The 16,107-nt window shown below is 54.4% G+C and overlaps 1 protein-coding gene across 1 annotated transcript in view; it reads left to right on the forward strand.

The window, feature by feature from the left end:
* The window catches only part of VAC14 (VAC14 component of PIKFYVE complex), a 101,474-nt gene that overhangs the window by 39,565 nt on the left and 45,802 nt on the right, over positions 1-16,107 (forward strand). Inside the window, exon 13 of the mRNA XM_060650183.2 lies at positions 10,121-10,277. Coding sequence (XP_060506166.1) covers positions 10,121-10,277 — 157 coding nt within the window. The remainder of the gene's footprint in view (positions 1-10,120; positions 10,278-16,107) is intronic.

A 16,107-nucleotide genomic window follows, 5' to 3' on the forward strand; every position in this document is an offset into this window, starting at 1 on the left:
GGAGACTGTGTCCAGCACATAGTGTGTGCTCAGAAACATTTTCTGAGAAGGTGAACAAATAGGAGGGACAGTGGATGGCGAGCTGAACCCCTCTGGCCTGCCCCACCCTGCCGGGCCCTGACCCTGCCAGAGCAGACCTGCCTCCTCAGGGCAGGGTGCGTGTAGCTGGCAGGTACGCTGGGGTGAAGCGGAGGCCTGGAGGAGGGTAGGAGACGGCCCTGTGCCACTCTCCCGGTTGCCATGGACCGGTGCCCGGAGACAGCTGGCCCCTCAGCTCATCACCTGGTAACCGAGCGCCGACGGTGTGTGTGTGCTGCTCCCGCGCTGTCTGGAGCACAGCAGGCCCTTTCTCGGCCTCTGGCTCACTCTCAGGGAGAATGTAGGACTCTGAGAGTGCACCCCACCCCGGGCAGGGGCCTGGCATGATGCAGGCAAGCGATGGCTGGCATCACCAGGAGGGAGACCGGGGGTGAGGGGGTGCACAGGGGGACTTGGGAACTGGCCTCCAAATTGCCTTACCCAGACTGGCTTTTCTCTTCTCCTCCACTCTGAGGGATGGAGGCTGGAATGGTTTTAAGCTGCCAGGACACACACTGTGCTGTCACTGTTAGTGGGACTTAACAGTGAGCACCGGTTACTGGTCTTTCGCATGTATGGCACAGAACTAGGCACTTAGGGAAGGATCTCAGAGTTTATTAAAAATAAAAGAAGGGGCGCCTGGGTGGCTCAGTCCATTAAGCGTCCGATTTCGGCTCAGGTCATGATCTCACAGTTTATGAGTTTGAGCCCCCATAGGGCTGTCTGTAGTCAGTACAGAGCCTGCTTCGGATCCTCTGTCCCCCTCTCTCTCTGCCCCTCCCACGTCTGCATTTGTGCTCTCTCTTTCCCTCTCTCAAAAATAAGCATTTTTAAAAAATAAAAGAAGAAAAAAAGAAAGTAGCCTTGATCCCTGTAAGCGTGCATTCAGAGTCAGGCAAAAAACAAGTTATAATCCTTTTTTTTAATTGTTTTTGCTGAAGTACGACCTTAAAGGTTCTTAATCAGAGTGGTTTTCTCAATGGGAAATAAAATAGATCTGAGCCTAGGCAATCCTTCTCTCCCGCCCCCAAATCTAAATTTTTGGCAGGGCTTTCCTTGCCATTGCTGAAGAGGGCTGAAGGACCCGCCCCCCCAGGAGATGCTGGGCTTGGCCTGCTCTGACCCCATTGTAGCCAAAAGCTTTTCTGGGAATACCACCCCTTTCCCAGGCCTGGCCAGGGCCTGATTGCTGACTTCTACAGTTCAGATTTACTCTGTGTCCAGAGCAGGAGCCTCCACTCTGGTGCCGGATGCTGTGTATGCCTTCTCCCAGAGCTCCATTGGTTCACTGCTCTGGGGCCCATGGGAGGTCCCGTGCCTTCCTCACCACCCTAAGGGGATGCTTCCTGGGGACAGCGACCTGGTTTCCGAGGGTCAGTTCCCCAGCTGATTCCACAAGCCGCGGGAGCCATTCTGTATGTGATCAGGGACCCAAGAGGCCTGCCGCGCTGGGCCTATACCACTTGTGAAGGAAGTGGACAGGCTTCTGTGTGGCGAGAAGCAAAGGGCCCCAAGGCTCTGTGGATGCCTGGCCATGGTGCCTCTGCACTTAATTTCAGCTCCACTTCCCAAGAACAAGGAGCAGCCCAACCTGACCCAGATCTCAGGCACAGCCCTGTGGCCCCATTGCTCCCAGCAGAGGCATCAGATAGCCTTGGCAGTGGCCCACACAGTCCAGGCCTTAGCCTCCAGGCCTTTTAGCCTGAACTCACCTCTCTTGCCGGGACCTAGTTGTGTCTCTTGGAAACACTCTTGCAGCTTCCTTCTGGCTAGGACCAGAGAGGGCCCAGCTTGGGGATTTCCTTCCCTCCTTATGGGGCTGGAACGCTGAGCCAGTTGACATCTGGGGCCTAATCAGCTGACTAGGGACCTAGCCAAACTTTTGACAAAAGTTTCTTGGAGATAAGTGGGTAGAGTGAAGCGAGAGGCCTCTCTGTCCATCCCCTTGGCAGAAGCTATTCAGAACGATCCATCTTCCATTTCCTGCCTGGCGCTGCTGGTCAGCAAGTATTTATTCAACATCTGCTGAGTGCCTCGCCCTGGGACTTCATGTTCAGGAGCCTCAGTAGGAGGCAAAGACAGACCCCCAGCCTAGGGAGTTGGCCTTGTAAAACTCTGGGTCTCCAGCTGTTCCCAGGGTGGTAAAGGAGAAGCCAGGAACAGAACCAGCCGATGGGGGTGGGGGGGCTGGTGTGAAGAGAGAGAGAGAGGAGGGAGAGAGAGAGAAGGGAGCCTCCCACTGCGACGGGTTTTCCAGGGCTGCTCTGTGGACAAGGTGTTGGGAGAGGGAGCATCTGGACAGAGGAATAAAAGAAGGGAGGGAAACCAGCGCTGCCCTAGAGAGTCTGTCCTCAGCCTGCCGAAGTTTTGGGTTGTGACAGCCTGCAATGGCCCCATCCAGATGGTGACTTCCCTCCCACACTGAAATATGCCCTTTGCTGGCATCAAGTCACCTCCTGGAAGGAAAGGCTTTCTCAGGAATCCTTTGGCCTCCTTGACTTTGCTCCCCAAGCCACAGAGGATGTGCTGGCCCCTCCCTCCCTCCACCCGGGCCTCCCCTTCAGAGTTGCTTTGTCACATGTTTTCTGCACCCAGTTGTCACTGACCCTTTGACTCCGAGGGCCAGCTCACAGCTCACCCCACTCCAGGACCAGGGACCAGCTGATGTGCCTCCCCCCCCCCCCAACAACCACCCCCCCCGTTGCCATGGCAACTACAGGCACTCCTGCCCCTGCAGAATATTGCTGTCTTGTAACCTTCTTTCCTCCTCCCTCTCCCCACTCTTTCTCTCACACAAAAAGAAAGCACAAGTGTTTTATATTCATTTTGCAAAAAGCTGTGTAGCGCATACTAATTGGCGCGGCTTCCTCCTGCTTTCTTTGAGCCTTTCCTCATTGTCAAAGCCAGGACTACAGTCCAGTGCAGGCTTGGGCCCAGCCAGCCTCCTCCTTGGAAGAGGACTAACTTTGTGTTTCTAGAGGCTGAGCAGTGGGCCTATCACTGGGGGCCTTTCGTCCAGTTCTTAAGCCAGTGCCCGCAAGCAAGGCTGCTGAGATCACTGTGTCCTTGTTCCAGAGCTGCTTGTCCACAGACCAAGGGGTCTCCAAGAGGGGTGGGGTACCAAAACCCTGGCCTGGCACAGAGATTCAAAGCCAGGCTCAGCCGGAGGGCGGAGCACGGCTCTCCCTTGGTCTCTGTTGCTCTGTCCCAGCACTGCCCCCGCCCCCCCACACCCCACGCCGCCTTGACATTGTCTCCCTGGGTCACTCATTCCCTGAGCAGAGGCAGAGTCCTGGCCTAGGCCTTTGTCAGGATTGTTGCTCCATAGTCTCAAGTCCAGCCCTTAGGCTGAATGGGATTTGCTGGTCAGCTGGGAAAGAGCCAGCAGCTGGGTTGGATGGCACAGGAGCCCTGAAGTGGCTCCCACAAACTCCCCACTCTGTCTTCAAGCCATTCCTTGCCCTCTATTTTGGCAGCCCCTTCCTCTCCCTGCATCTAGGAGACTGAAGGAGATGGTGGTGCTATTCTCAGCTCCCATTGTAAAGAACCAGGAAGGTGGGCTGTAAGCGAGTACGAGAGTGCGCGCGCGTGCACACAAACCCTCACACGTACACACACTTACAAGTACACGTGGTATTGCTCTAGGCAGGGCTGTCTGTCAGATTTTTGCCAGTCCCTGGGGACTAGGGACAAATCTTTTGATATGTAAGCACTAGAGGAGTGGCTGGGATTACTGAAGGAACCTGTAGACAACAGTTCCGGCTTTAATTGTGCAATTGAAGTGTAATTTGCATTCATTTGCCATTTGGTGTTAAACTTTCCAAAATAAGAGAATTCAAAATGTAAAATAGGCAGTTTTGCTGGCTGCTGCTCTCCAGTGAAGTAGGAGGAGGTGGTACCAAGATGTCCATGCAGATTCTCTTTAGTAGAGAGATGAAATCTGAAGCTCTTTGTGTATACACTGCAGTTCCTGCCCAGTCCCTAAGTCAGGACCACTGACCAGGCTCAGCTATGGTACCAAAAATCTCATAACAGAAGGGGAGCACAGAGTATCTCCTATGATGTTCATGACAACCTTGCAAGGGGAAGTCTCTGTTGGCACATATGGGGAAACAGGCTCCCCATCACCTGCAAAACCAAGTTCGAACCTCTTTGGGCCATAGCTCTTGGGGACCTGCCCCTCCCTATGACTTCCACTTGATTTTCTGGCCGTGCCCCCCTGCTAAATAACAAAATTTCAACTGAGTAAATTCAAAGATCAGAATGGCTGGGGCACTTGGGTGGCTCAGTCGGTTAAGCGGCTAACTTCGGCTCAGGTCATGATCTCGCAGTCCGTGAGTTCGAGCCCCGCGTCGGGCTCTGGGCTGACAGCTCAGAGCCTGGAGCCTGTTTCAGATTCTGTGTCTCCCTCTCTCTGACCCTCCCCCGTTCATGCTTTGTCTCTCTCTGTCTCAAAAACAAATAAACGTTAAAAAAAAAATTTAAAAAAAACAAACAAAAAGATCAGAATGGCTTTTTTCAAACAATTCATGAAACAGGCAGTATCCCCACGTAGCAATAGAAAGAAGCTGTAGACAAGAAAAGGTTTTTAAAGACAGAAAGGGAGTGGAGAAAGAAAATGACTAGCAGAGGCCCCTGGGTGGCTCATTCGGTTGGGCGTCCGACTTCGGCTCAGGTCATGGTCTCGCAGTCCGTGGGTTCGAGCCCCGCGTTGGGCTGTCCTGACAGCTCAGAGCCTGGAGTCTGTTTCAGATTCTTTGTCTCCCTCTCTCTCTGCCCCTCCCCTGCTCATTCTCTGTCTCTCAAAAACAAATGAACGTTAAAAAAAAAAAGGAAAGAAAGAAAATGACTAGCAAAGAATGCACTGTTTCAGGCAAGGTTGCCTTCCTAATGGGACCAGAAGGGGTCTGCCAAGAGGATTATCTCACTAGGGCTGACCAGGTAATTCCATGTTGACTAGCTAAAGGTTACATTCCTTTAAAGGTTAAAGGTTGAAACTACAATTAAGTTAGGTATTAAATCTTGGTTTGCTGACTTGGGATTTAGCACAGGTGACTCCATTTTGGGCCTGCTGTCTCCTTTTTAACACTCACACCAGCCCCATGCCCCATTCCAGAGCTAGATCAAAGCTTAGCTTCCTGGAATGTGCCACGGAATTCTGGTTCTGTGTCCGGAAAGGCTTTTGGTAGTTAAGTGAATGCTTTGAGTGCCTTCCTCTGCCCCCCAGCAAACTGATGGTAAGGTACTTCTGAAGCCTTTCGATCCCCACAGGTCAAGTTGCTGGCTCTGGTTGTACATGCACTGCATTATAAGTGTTGTTTACCGCCTGTCTCCCCAGGGTCACTGTTGAGAGAGGCAGGGCCATCCTGTTTGGCTTCGCATCTCCTCCCACAAAAACAGGCCCTGGCCCAGGCCCTGGCCCGGGCACTCGCCTACAGTGGGTGCTCAATAGATGTCGGGAGAGGGGTTGGAAGGGTGAAGTTAACTGATGGGAAGGCAGGATTGACTGACCACAAAGCCCAGTATAGCTTATTGGGCTCCGGTTTGGGGACCAGAGTGTTTGGAGTGGACTCCTGATCCCTCGAGCAGATGACTCTGCAAAGAGAGACAGGCAGCAAATGAGAACATTAATTCTAGCTGGAAGTGGGGAGAGCTTCCTCTCCTGGTCTTCCCACCCTGGTAGCCTGGCCCTGGGGCCACTCAGAGAGTGTGGGAGTCTCACAGGCCAGGGCTCTCTGGTGCTGGTGGTTCCTCCCCAAGCATCTTTCCTGTTAGGGAAATGAGTACCCGCCAGAAGCCTGGTGTGGGCCACGGCGGCTCTCATAGGGTCGGGCTATAGCTGAGTGCTAGCCTGGCCTTGGCTGCCTCATACTTTTCTCACTTGCCACATTGAACCTCCAGGATTTGCTGCCTAAGGGACATGTACCTCCACCCACCTGCACAGCCAGTCCTGAGAGGAGCAACCTGCAGCTCAGAGATGTAGGGACACAGGTGGCCTCCCTGAGCGCTCTCGGCCCTCCTGGGAGTCAGCAGCAGGTGTGAGATCGTGGGGAGTCAGGGAGGCCTTGCTGCTTCGGGCCATGGGCGCAGCAAGAGCAAACTGACCTGAAGTACCACAGTTCTGGGAATTAGGGTGCTGATTTGGGGTTTTGACTTGATTCTCTTCTCTTTTTTTAGTTATAATTCACAAACCATAAAGTATACAAATTCAGAGATGCCCAGCTGGCTCAGTCGGTGGAACGTGTGACTCTTGATCTCAGGGTCATGAGTTCGAGCCCTACGTTGGGAGTAGGGATTACTTAAAAAAATAAAATATTTTAAGGGCGCCTGGGTAGCTCATCCACCTTCGGCTCAGGTCACGATCTCGTGGCTTTTGAGTTCGAGCCCGGCATCAGGCTCTTTGCTAACAGCTTGGAGACTGGAGCCTGCTTTGGATTCTGTGTCTCCCACCCCCTCTGCCCCTCTCCCATTCATGTTCTGTCTCTGTCTCTCTCAAAAATAAACATTAAAATTTTTTTTTGAATTAAAATAAATCAAAATATTTTTAAAAATTAAAAACAATATACAATTTAGTGGGTTTTAGTATTTTGACAAGGTTGTGCAAACATCACTGCTATGTAATTCTGCAACATTCTCCTCACTCCAAAGAGAAACCCTGTAACCAATTAGCAGTAACTCCCCATGTCTCCCTCCCCCATCCCCTGGCAGGCACAAGACACTCTCTGTCTCTATAGATTTGCCTGCTCTGAACATTTCACATGAATGGAATCATCATGCAGTACATGGCCTTCTGCATCTGGCTTCTCTTACTTAACAAATGTTTTCAGGTTGGTGCATTTTATAGCATATATCAGAACCTCATTCCTTTTCATTGCCAAATAATAGTCCAGGACACGGATATGCCATGTTCCATTTATCCATTTATCAGTTGATGTACTTTTGGGTTTGTGATCTTGTGATACATAGTTAAAAAAAAAAAATTACATATTTGGTCTTCATCCCTGGTTCTGGCACAGAGCTCCTAAAACCCTTGGAATTTCCTAAGTGTTGAAAATGATAAAGGTGTCTTTTGTTAGGTTAGTGAGGTGACTTGGATGCCCAGAAGGATGGGGGCTGGTTGCCAGGAGGACCAGCCATGTGATGAGAGGGTTGAACTTTCAACCCGACCTTCGAGAAGGAGAGAGGGACTGGAGATCGAATCAGCTGCCAGTGGCCAGTGATCTAATCCATCATGCCTATGTAATGAAGCCTCCTTAAAAACCTAAAGGATGGGGTTTGAAGAGCTTCCAGGTTGGTGAACACATGGAGATTCGGGGCAGGTGGCACCCCCAGAGAGCACGGAAGCTCTCTGTGCCCCTTCCCACATGCTGTGCCCTGTGTGTCTCTTATCTGACTCTTCCTGAATTATATCTTTTTATGATAAACCGGTGATCTAGTAAGTAAAATGTTTCGCTGAGGACCATGAGCCACTCTAGCAAATTAATGGAGCCTAAGGAGGGGATTGTGGAAACCTCTGATCTGTAGTCAGTCGTCGGAAGCAAAGGTGACGCCCTGGATCTCTGGCTGGTGTCTGAAGCAAGGGAAGGGCAGTCTTGTGGGAGTGAGTCTTCAGCAGGTGGGGTCTGACCCTACGTCCAGGTAGATGGCATGAGAATGGAGTTGAACTGTAGGACACCCACCTGGTATCAGAAAAAACACATCAGGGTTGGTGTCAGAACCTTAGGGTTGTTTCCATTTTCTAGCCACGATGAACACTTATGCCATGAACATTTCTACGCAAGTCCTGTGTGGACATGTTTGGTGCCCTCTTGGGAAACACGAGGGGTGGAAGTACACCTCTGGTGACTCTCTTTAACTTTTTGAGGCACAGTTGGCTTGCTCCTTGCCTCAGTTTAATTTGAGTGAGTCACTCTCCCACCTGGTTCCCGCATCTCCTTTCACATACCTGATCGTTAGACCGTGACTTGTTTGGACAATTGAGCATCTTGAGTGTATGGCCTGTGCTCGGGCCACTCTTATCACGCAGCACCACCCTGTCACCTCCTCACTGTCTATTCCCCCGTCCCACCCCCTCCCTCTCTGTCCGCTTTCTGCCACCGCTGAAATAGAAAGCTTTCTGGGGAGCAGATGGCCTGGACCTCTCCACTTCTGGGCCTGGACCCACTCAGGCCCCCAGCTCTTGGCCTGGCCACAGGGGCAAGTGCTCGTTCCTGCCATCTGTCCAGGCTGCTTAGCAGCCACGATCTTTGCCCAGCATGGATACATCATCCCCTGCAGGCCCAGCGGTCAGAACGTTCTAAAATTGCACATACTTGTGTGTGGAAGGGCAGGTGAGTACTGCTCCCTGCCAGGCCATGGGCTGCAGGCCGAGGCACATGGGACTCACCTGCAGCCCCAGCACCTGGCACAGTCGGGGCTCAGGAGGTGCTGAGAGCCTGGGAGCAATGGAGGAAAGCATGCAGTTAGACAGGTGCGAGGTGACATCTGTGTGTGTGAGTGAGCAACGTGTCCGACCGGGATGAGGCCGGGCTGTGGCAGGATGAGAGCCAGACCTCCAGCTTGCAGGCCAGTTGAGTGCTGAACACATCGCACTGCTGGGAGAAGACCCAGGGGCCAAGGCTGGCAGAGAGGACACCAGGAGAAGTGACACCTGGGGCCGGGCAGGATGAGGCACTAGCACGTTGCTCACACTGAGACAAGAACCGCTTTGAAGAGACAATAGTAGCTTTATTTATTTTTTTGAGATAAAATTCCCCTTTTAAAATATACAGTTCATTGGTTTTTAGCATATTCACAAGGTTGTGCCACCGTCACTACTATCTCACGTTTTCGCCATCCCACAAAAAGCCCTGGAACCGCCTTACCTTGACCACTGTCACCATATTGCGGCCAGCTGGTCTGTCATGGTGCACACAGCCCACCTCCCAGGGCCCCACCCTCTGGTGCTCTGTGTCACTTCCACAGGTCCAGGACCAAAGCCCTCAGTTGCCATGGTAATTCTTGGCCCGGGTTCAGGCAGTCATTCAGCGGATGCCCGATGGGTGTCCACTGAGTACCAGGGACGGCCCTGGGGGCACACCTGTGCTAGGACAGGCACGTTCCTCTTCAGAGAAGAGATGAGTGGGGGTGGGAGGGAGCAGCAGCCCTCCCTGCTGTGTCGTGAGGTAGAACTGGGACAGGTGCGCTGTGCAGTTACAGCACACACACACCACACCACACACACACACACACACACACACACACACACACACACCCACCTCCCTGCTGAGGCAGCACCCTGCTGGCTGTTGATACCAGATGAAGAGCAAGAGGCGGTGGGTGCCGTTGGGGGGGGGGGGGGGGAGGCAGCATCTAAGAGTACGAGGGCTTTGGGTGGTGAGGCAGCACCGGGGAACCTGGTGACACACGGCACTGATTGGAGCTCACTCTGCCATTCTCCATGCTGAACTCTGTGTCTTCCTTTCCTTGGAAGAACTCAGCAGGCAGGGGACAGGCCTGTGTATGAACATCAAGGAGGCAGCTGAGAATTGAACAGTGTGTCTAGAAGTTAGGAAGTCCTCGGTCTTGGAGCCCAGAGTCATGTTCTGAAGGCAGAGGGTGGCCTTGTGTCACCTCTGCAGAAAGGTCTGTTCTGTGGCCTGGTGGTGGACCGAGCTGTGGCCAGCACACCAGCAGTGTGGCTTAGAGGGCACCGTTGGTCCCTCACACAGGTTGACTTTGGGGCATTGCCAGTGTCCCCGCACAGACTGCACCCTGAGTTCCACATCTCCTGGGGACCTCTGAGGTCCCTGCTCAGGAGACCAGAGAGGAGTGGTCATGAGAAAGCTTACTCAGATTCTAGCTTCTTTCCTCCACTTGCCCTCACCTTCTGCCCATCTGTGTTCTCTTCAATCCATACCTTTTGTAGAACTTCCTGAACGCTGTTAATAGCCGTAATCTTGGTGGCTCTCACCAGCCTGTCACCCTCTGCAGACCCTTCGCCACCCCCTGGCGGCAGCTCTCCAGAGGCCGTCGTCCTTCATCCTCTGCTTTTCTCCCCCAGGTTATCCTGAAGGATCTGGAGGTGTTAGCAGAAATTGCTTCCTCCCCTGCAGGCCAGACAGATGACGCAGGCCCCCTTGATGGCCCTGACCTCCGGGTCAGCCACTCAGAGCTTCAGGTGCCTACCCCTGGCAGAACAAACCTGCTGAACACTTCTGGTAAGTAGTGCCCTTATGGTTACAGCCTCAGGGGCCCTGGGAGTGCTAGTGCTCGGTCTCCTCCTGGATCAGGCACTCCTTGGGGCCATCCCTCTCAAGCCCCGGATCTCTCCTGGGGTGTGAGCAGTCAGAAGTCCCCTCTGCTCTCTGAGAGGCAAGCGGACCTTGCCCTCCTGTTGCCTCCCCACCCCCATGAGAGGCCTTCACATCCCCTTTTCCTCATCGTCCTGCACCATTCATACTTCTGAGCCATTGGCTAAATATAAAACCATCTGAGTCAGCGGATCCTCTCTTTTGCTGGGGCAGCGTCTCCCCAGTCAGGAATCAGGGGGCTTTGGAGCCTTGAGTCTCACAGGTGGAAGACCAGGCAGCCATTTCCTTCCTCATTGGGGAGCTAAAAATAGCAAACAACATGGCAGGCAGCCCAGGCCGGAGAGGGGTAATTCAAACAGGATGTTTCCGGGCAGTCCTTGGACATGAAGGTGGCTGTGGTGTTCCTGGGGCTCGCCCCTTGGGGTCCTTCCAGATAGCAGGTGGCTCTTCTCCCTGGGCTAGTGCAACTCCCAACTCCTTCCTCCCAGGCAGACGCCAGTTTCCTCCGGCGACGTCATCCTGGGAAATGCCAACGATGCGAGTTGATAGGAAAGTCCCTAGCAAATCTTGGGTGTTCGCCTGGGGTGTCTCTTTGTCCCCTGAGTGAGTGGCTCTTGATTTCCAGATACCAGGTCCTCGATGGCTCCTCCTTTGATGCAGAAGCCAGATGTCAGATCGATTCAGGGCCTTTCAGCTGCAGCTCCCCTTCCACTGCTCTAGCAGGCAGGGCCTCCGAAGGCGGCTGCTACCCGGCCCTGAGTACCCCTGCTCGGTGGTGCTGCTGGGGCCCTGCGGGCCTGACTGCACCCCAGGGCTGCCGGGCCGAGTCGCAGAAGGCTCGTGCGTTGAAGAAGTCTTCCTGGTGACACTTGATGTCAAGGGCTCCCCCCAGCTCCTGCAGTGGGGTGTCACATAGGACCCCAGGCTTTAGGCCACTGCTGCTGCACATGTTCTTTCTGCAACTGGTCCCAAGTTTCTAGCTGTCTCTGACTGAAGCAAGGAAGGAGTAAGGGGCTCTCGTGGCAGCCCGGTTTCCTTCTCTTGTTTCTCCAGGATGCAGTGGCTTCCTTGCCTAGGAGCCCGGTTTCCTCCAAGCAGTCAGAGGCCATGGCCGGGAGGCTCTCACATCCTGACCCTGGGACACTTGGTGAGGGTCCCACCCTCTGTCCCACAGCCCGGGAGTCCGTTTTCCATCCTGTGTCCCACGTCAGCACTTGGGGGTCCGCCTAAATTCCCAGGGACAGATGGCAGAAATGCCAGGGGCTGAGCGTCGGCACACAGCCGCGATGTGGGGGTCCCACTGAGAGGGGAGAGGAGCAGCAGTGAGGGGATGAGGGTGACAAGTGACTGGAAGAGGGCAGCAGCCAGGAGAAGGCATCCGCGGGTCAGAGCCAGCCCTGGATCTCCCTCCCCAAGAAGCCATTGTCTGGCATCTTCTATCCTCCTCAAAGTGGAAAAGGAGAGAAAGCCAAACTGAGGCAGCTTCGCCCTGGGCAGGAGAAGGACACCTTCATCTCCGGGACTCTCTGAGATTTGTCCCTCCATTTCTGAGGTGTTTTCTTTTTCTCTGGGCACCAAGAAGCTGATGACTAAAATGCTTACTCATTAGTGGAGAGATGGGCCGGAAAATGGCCTGGGGCCCAGGTGGGGTGTGTGCCCTGGGGAGGCCCAGACAGGGAGCTCCTCGAGGTGCCATCTCAGCCGCTTGGGAGTAAGAACTGAGAGTGTCTTAGATGGCAACGTCCTCTGAACCTTGGCTGCTGGCCCTGCCAGGATAGGTGGGCCCCTAATGAGGCTGAGGTGGTGAAGATTTGCCCCAGCTCACCAGGGCTGTCAGACTGGCTCACATCAGCCAGGGACTCACCCTGAATTCTTAGAAAAACAACCAAGTATGCCAGATGGGAAGAGATTCCATCCTGGAAAGAACACCAAGGAAGTGCCTGCAGCCAATAACTCTTCTTGCTTCAAGGATACACGGTATCGTGGGCCATGTGCTCTTAGCCTGAGACTCACACACGTTCGCTGCACAGAGTGTGGGAACCACACGTGCGTGCATGTCCACAGCTGGCACCAGATTTTTCAGATGGGTTCATGATTTTAAAAGGTTAAGGTCAAGTTCAAACCAGTAAGAAGCACATAGGAAACCAAAGTTAGGCCCTGTCCCATCTCCTGCCTCAGCTGCCTTGGGGAGGGCACTGGCCAGGCACCAAGGATGTTGGGGTTGGTTGTTTAGGTCAGAAAGCATGCGGGAAGTATACACTCATTCATCTGTGGGCTGCTCTTTCCCCTGTTGCTTCTCAGGCATGCGAGAGGGTCTTTCTGTCTGTTTCCATCTGGCCGTGCACGGGGACAGAAGTTACAAGGCCAGACCCTCTTCCTGTTTGGATTTTGCTTTCCTCTGGCCCTCTGGCTCTCCAGGGCACAGCTCTGAGAACATGCCGACTGCAGAGCACCACCACCCCCGCCCCCCACCGTAAAGGGTCTTTCTCTGGAAAGCCAAGGAGGCAGGGAGCCTAGCAAAGATGAAATCAGCAGCACTTGTAGAGAAGCCTGCCTGCTCACTGGGTCTGTAAACTCAAATAGTGCAGATTTAATGCAAGGGTTGGGGCAGCATCACCCGCCTCAGTAGTGCCACAGCAGTGGTCCCAGGGCCCACAAGGCAGAGTTGCCCACACAGGATTTTCCTCCCACCTGTGCAAACATCTCTCCCTCCAGCACAGAGCCATGCAGGCAGAAGCATTGGTCTTGCTTCTCCCACCCCACTTCATTGCTGACCTTCACAGAGCCCCAGGCTGGGACCTTCAGGAGTGGAGCTGCCTGGGTGGGCAGGCCTGAGGAAAACCAATAGAGGGATCCCACATTTTGCTGTCTCTCTAGATTGTGATTTGGTGAAATGAAATGAAAACGACCACTTGGGTCTCCTATGACTTGGCAACTTTTGTGCGTTCTCTGCCCGTCTCCACTCAGGGAGATTCTGGCTGAGGCCCCCTGGGCTCTGGGGAGAGGGGTGATGAGCTCCCTTTGAGCAGACCCGAGGGGCCTAACCCTGAGTCTGAGCAGAAGGCTCAGCAGAAGCAGGAGACCTCTGGGATCCGTCCCTCATTTGAGATGTGCCTGGCCCTCCTGGGGCCTGAATGTTCCTGCTGCAAGGGAGGGAGCAACCTTGGCCAGGCACAGCAGCAGTGTGGCATTGAGGGGCCAAAGGTCACCCCAGGACTGATGTTTGCACCCCAAATCCCATCTTCCCTATGCTTCCTTTCCAGCCAAGGGGGCACATTCTTGGTGGGATAACTGCTCATGTTATCATGCCCCACAGGGCTCTCTGGTCCAACGTGGAATTTGATCCCCGTTCTAAAATCATGGGCGGAAATGAAATGTTCTGATTCCATTTCATTCCTTGTAGCCCAGGCTGGTGTCACCAAATTCAGAAACCAGTTCTAGAAGAAACCCAGGAAGCCATCCCTGGGCATTTTTCCCAGTAGTAAGGGTGACTCTAGTACATTGAGCTTGTTTGGACCGGACACTGTTCTGAGCACTTCCCATGTGTCAGCTCACTGAACCTCACGGTGGGTGAGCCCAGCTCCTCACAAGAACCATGGGAGGAAGCACCGTTGTTATTCTTACCTGGGACGGGGGCTTGCGATAGGTGTTGGTGCCGACCTAGGAGCTTAGCCTGAGAGTCTGCTCTCTTTACTCCCGTGTTAGAGGACAAGAGCACTTGCCCAGCACCAGAAGCTTCCATCGCTCAAGATGGGGAACTGAGCAGCAGTGGCCAGGCCAGCAGTCCAGGCTTCTCCCTTAGGGCGTATCCTGGCATAGCCTTTGAGTGTATCCCCTCTCTTCACAGTGACTTCAGGGACCCCATTCTGGCCTCAGCCACCTCAGCAACTCATCCCTCTTGCTGCCTCCACTTCCTCCAGCCACACCAGACCATTTCCCAGCCCCCAAAGCCTTCTCTGTTGCTCTTGGAGCCTTAAAAGGCCTTCTTCCTACATATTCTTCAGAGAGTGTAAAAGAGCATGGGTGTCAGGGTCAGGAAAATCTAGGTTGTACTCATCCCTAAAAGGCCAGAGTCACATGCCCAGTAAGGATCAGTACCTGTCTTTCAGAGTTTGTCATCGTGATGGAAGGAGGGGGTGCCAGAGCTGGCCACCCTGTCACCACTGCTGTGTCGAAGGCTCCCCCAGCACCACTGCCCAGGTCTTCACTAGTCTGCAGGTGGAGAGCCTCACCCTCTCCATCCCAGGCCTAGTCTCGATGAGGGACCTGCCTCCCATCTCCCTTCAGTGCTGCCCTTGGCGCGGCCCCGACTCAGCAGCAGTCTTTCCTGATGCAGCCTCTCTCTCCTGCCGGGTCAGCTGGAAGCTCCTCCTGGGCCCTGCCGTGGCCCATTAGCTTATCTCTTGCTCTGAACCAGGCAGCCGGAAAGCCTCCCAGATTTGGGCTGCTGCCGGGGGCAGAGGGCTCCCCAGCCTCAGCTGGGCCGGCTTGGAGAAAAGAGTGACTGCCTCTTAGATCAAGTCCCATGGGTGCCGCGGCTGCAGCATCTCAGCCACCCTTTCATCCATGCAGCTGAGGGGTTTGGGCCGTGCGATTCAGCAGACTCCATGCCTCCTAAGACCCCCCTGTATCACAGGCGTTGGCCTCCCTTTTTTCTGGCCCCTTGGTTCTGTGGGGGAAGCTGCCCCTTCCCCACCTGCGTCCCTGGGTTCCATGCCAGCCTCCCGGTCATGCAGCCCCCTCCTCAGAGCAATTCTTGTGCCAGGCACTGTGCTAGTCTCCTCATCCCTGTGAAGTTCACAGACAGGAACCAGCCCTGGATCTGCCCTGGGCCCCTGGCCTTTCCTCTACGCTCTCTGGGTGGCGGATCGAGATGCCCACGCGAGGGACTGACCGAGCACTTGGGCCCCAACCCACAGAGGGAGAGGAAAGGGGCTGAGAGGGTGGGGAGCTGAGCAGGGACCCTGCTGGGTCTGGGCTGGGCCACTAAGGTTTTCGCATCTGGTTTTGTTGAACTGTAACTCACATTGCCTATTGAGGCCAGAGCTATTTTTATCCTGACATGTGAGGCTCCTTCGCGTCATAGCCACAAAACTCAATCTAAAACATCCCAGGGAAGGTTGTTTGTGAGACGTTCTGCAGATTCTCATGTCGCCACATCAGGTTTCACTTAGCAACATCTGCATGGCTGGCTCCCTGGCCGCCCACTCCACCAGCCCGGTTTTGTATACAGAGCGCTCCCGAAAGCATCTGTCTGCCCCACGGCCAGCCAGCAGTCACGTGAACTTCCTGCCAGAGCCCACTTCTCCAGACTTCAAACCAGAAATTCGAGGCGGGCGGCATTCAGCTGAGGGGCTGGTCCTTGGCAGGATCGGGGAATGGAAACCCCTCTCTCCTTGGCCCCTCGAAGAGTGTGACTCTCCTGAGACCCAAGGCCAGGTCGTTCCCAGCCACCCCCCTTCCTGGGCCCCAGCTCACACCCCATTTTGGTGGGCCTGGAAGACTGCGTTCGTCAATGCCACCCGAGCAAAAGCGTCCCAGGCCTGGCGTCCCAGCACCTCCCCCAAGCACAGTGTTGGAGGGCCTGCCCGGAATCAGGTGCTGGGGTCCTGTCCAGGCTCTGCCCCTTCCTAAAGGAAGCCCTGAGCCCAGGGCTCCACTCTGCAAGAGCACCCGGCCCTGGGGCCCCACTCTGCAGGAGAGCCCGGCAGAGCTGGCTTTTATCAGAGCTATTGAG

Source organism: Panthera onca, chromosome E2, assembly GCF_046562875.1.
Source record: "Panthera onca isolate mPanOnc1 chromosome E2, mPanOnc1 haplotype 2, whole genome shotgun sequence".
In the NCBI taxonomy this organism is placed as follows: Eukaryota; Metazoa; Chordata; class Mammalia; order Carnivora; family Felidae; genus Panthera; species Panthera onca.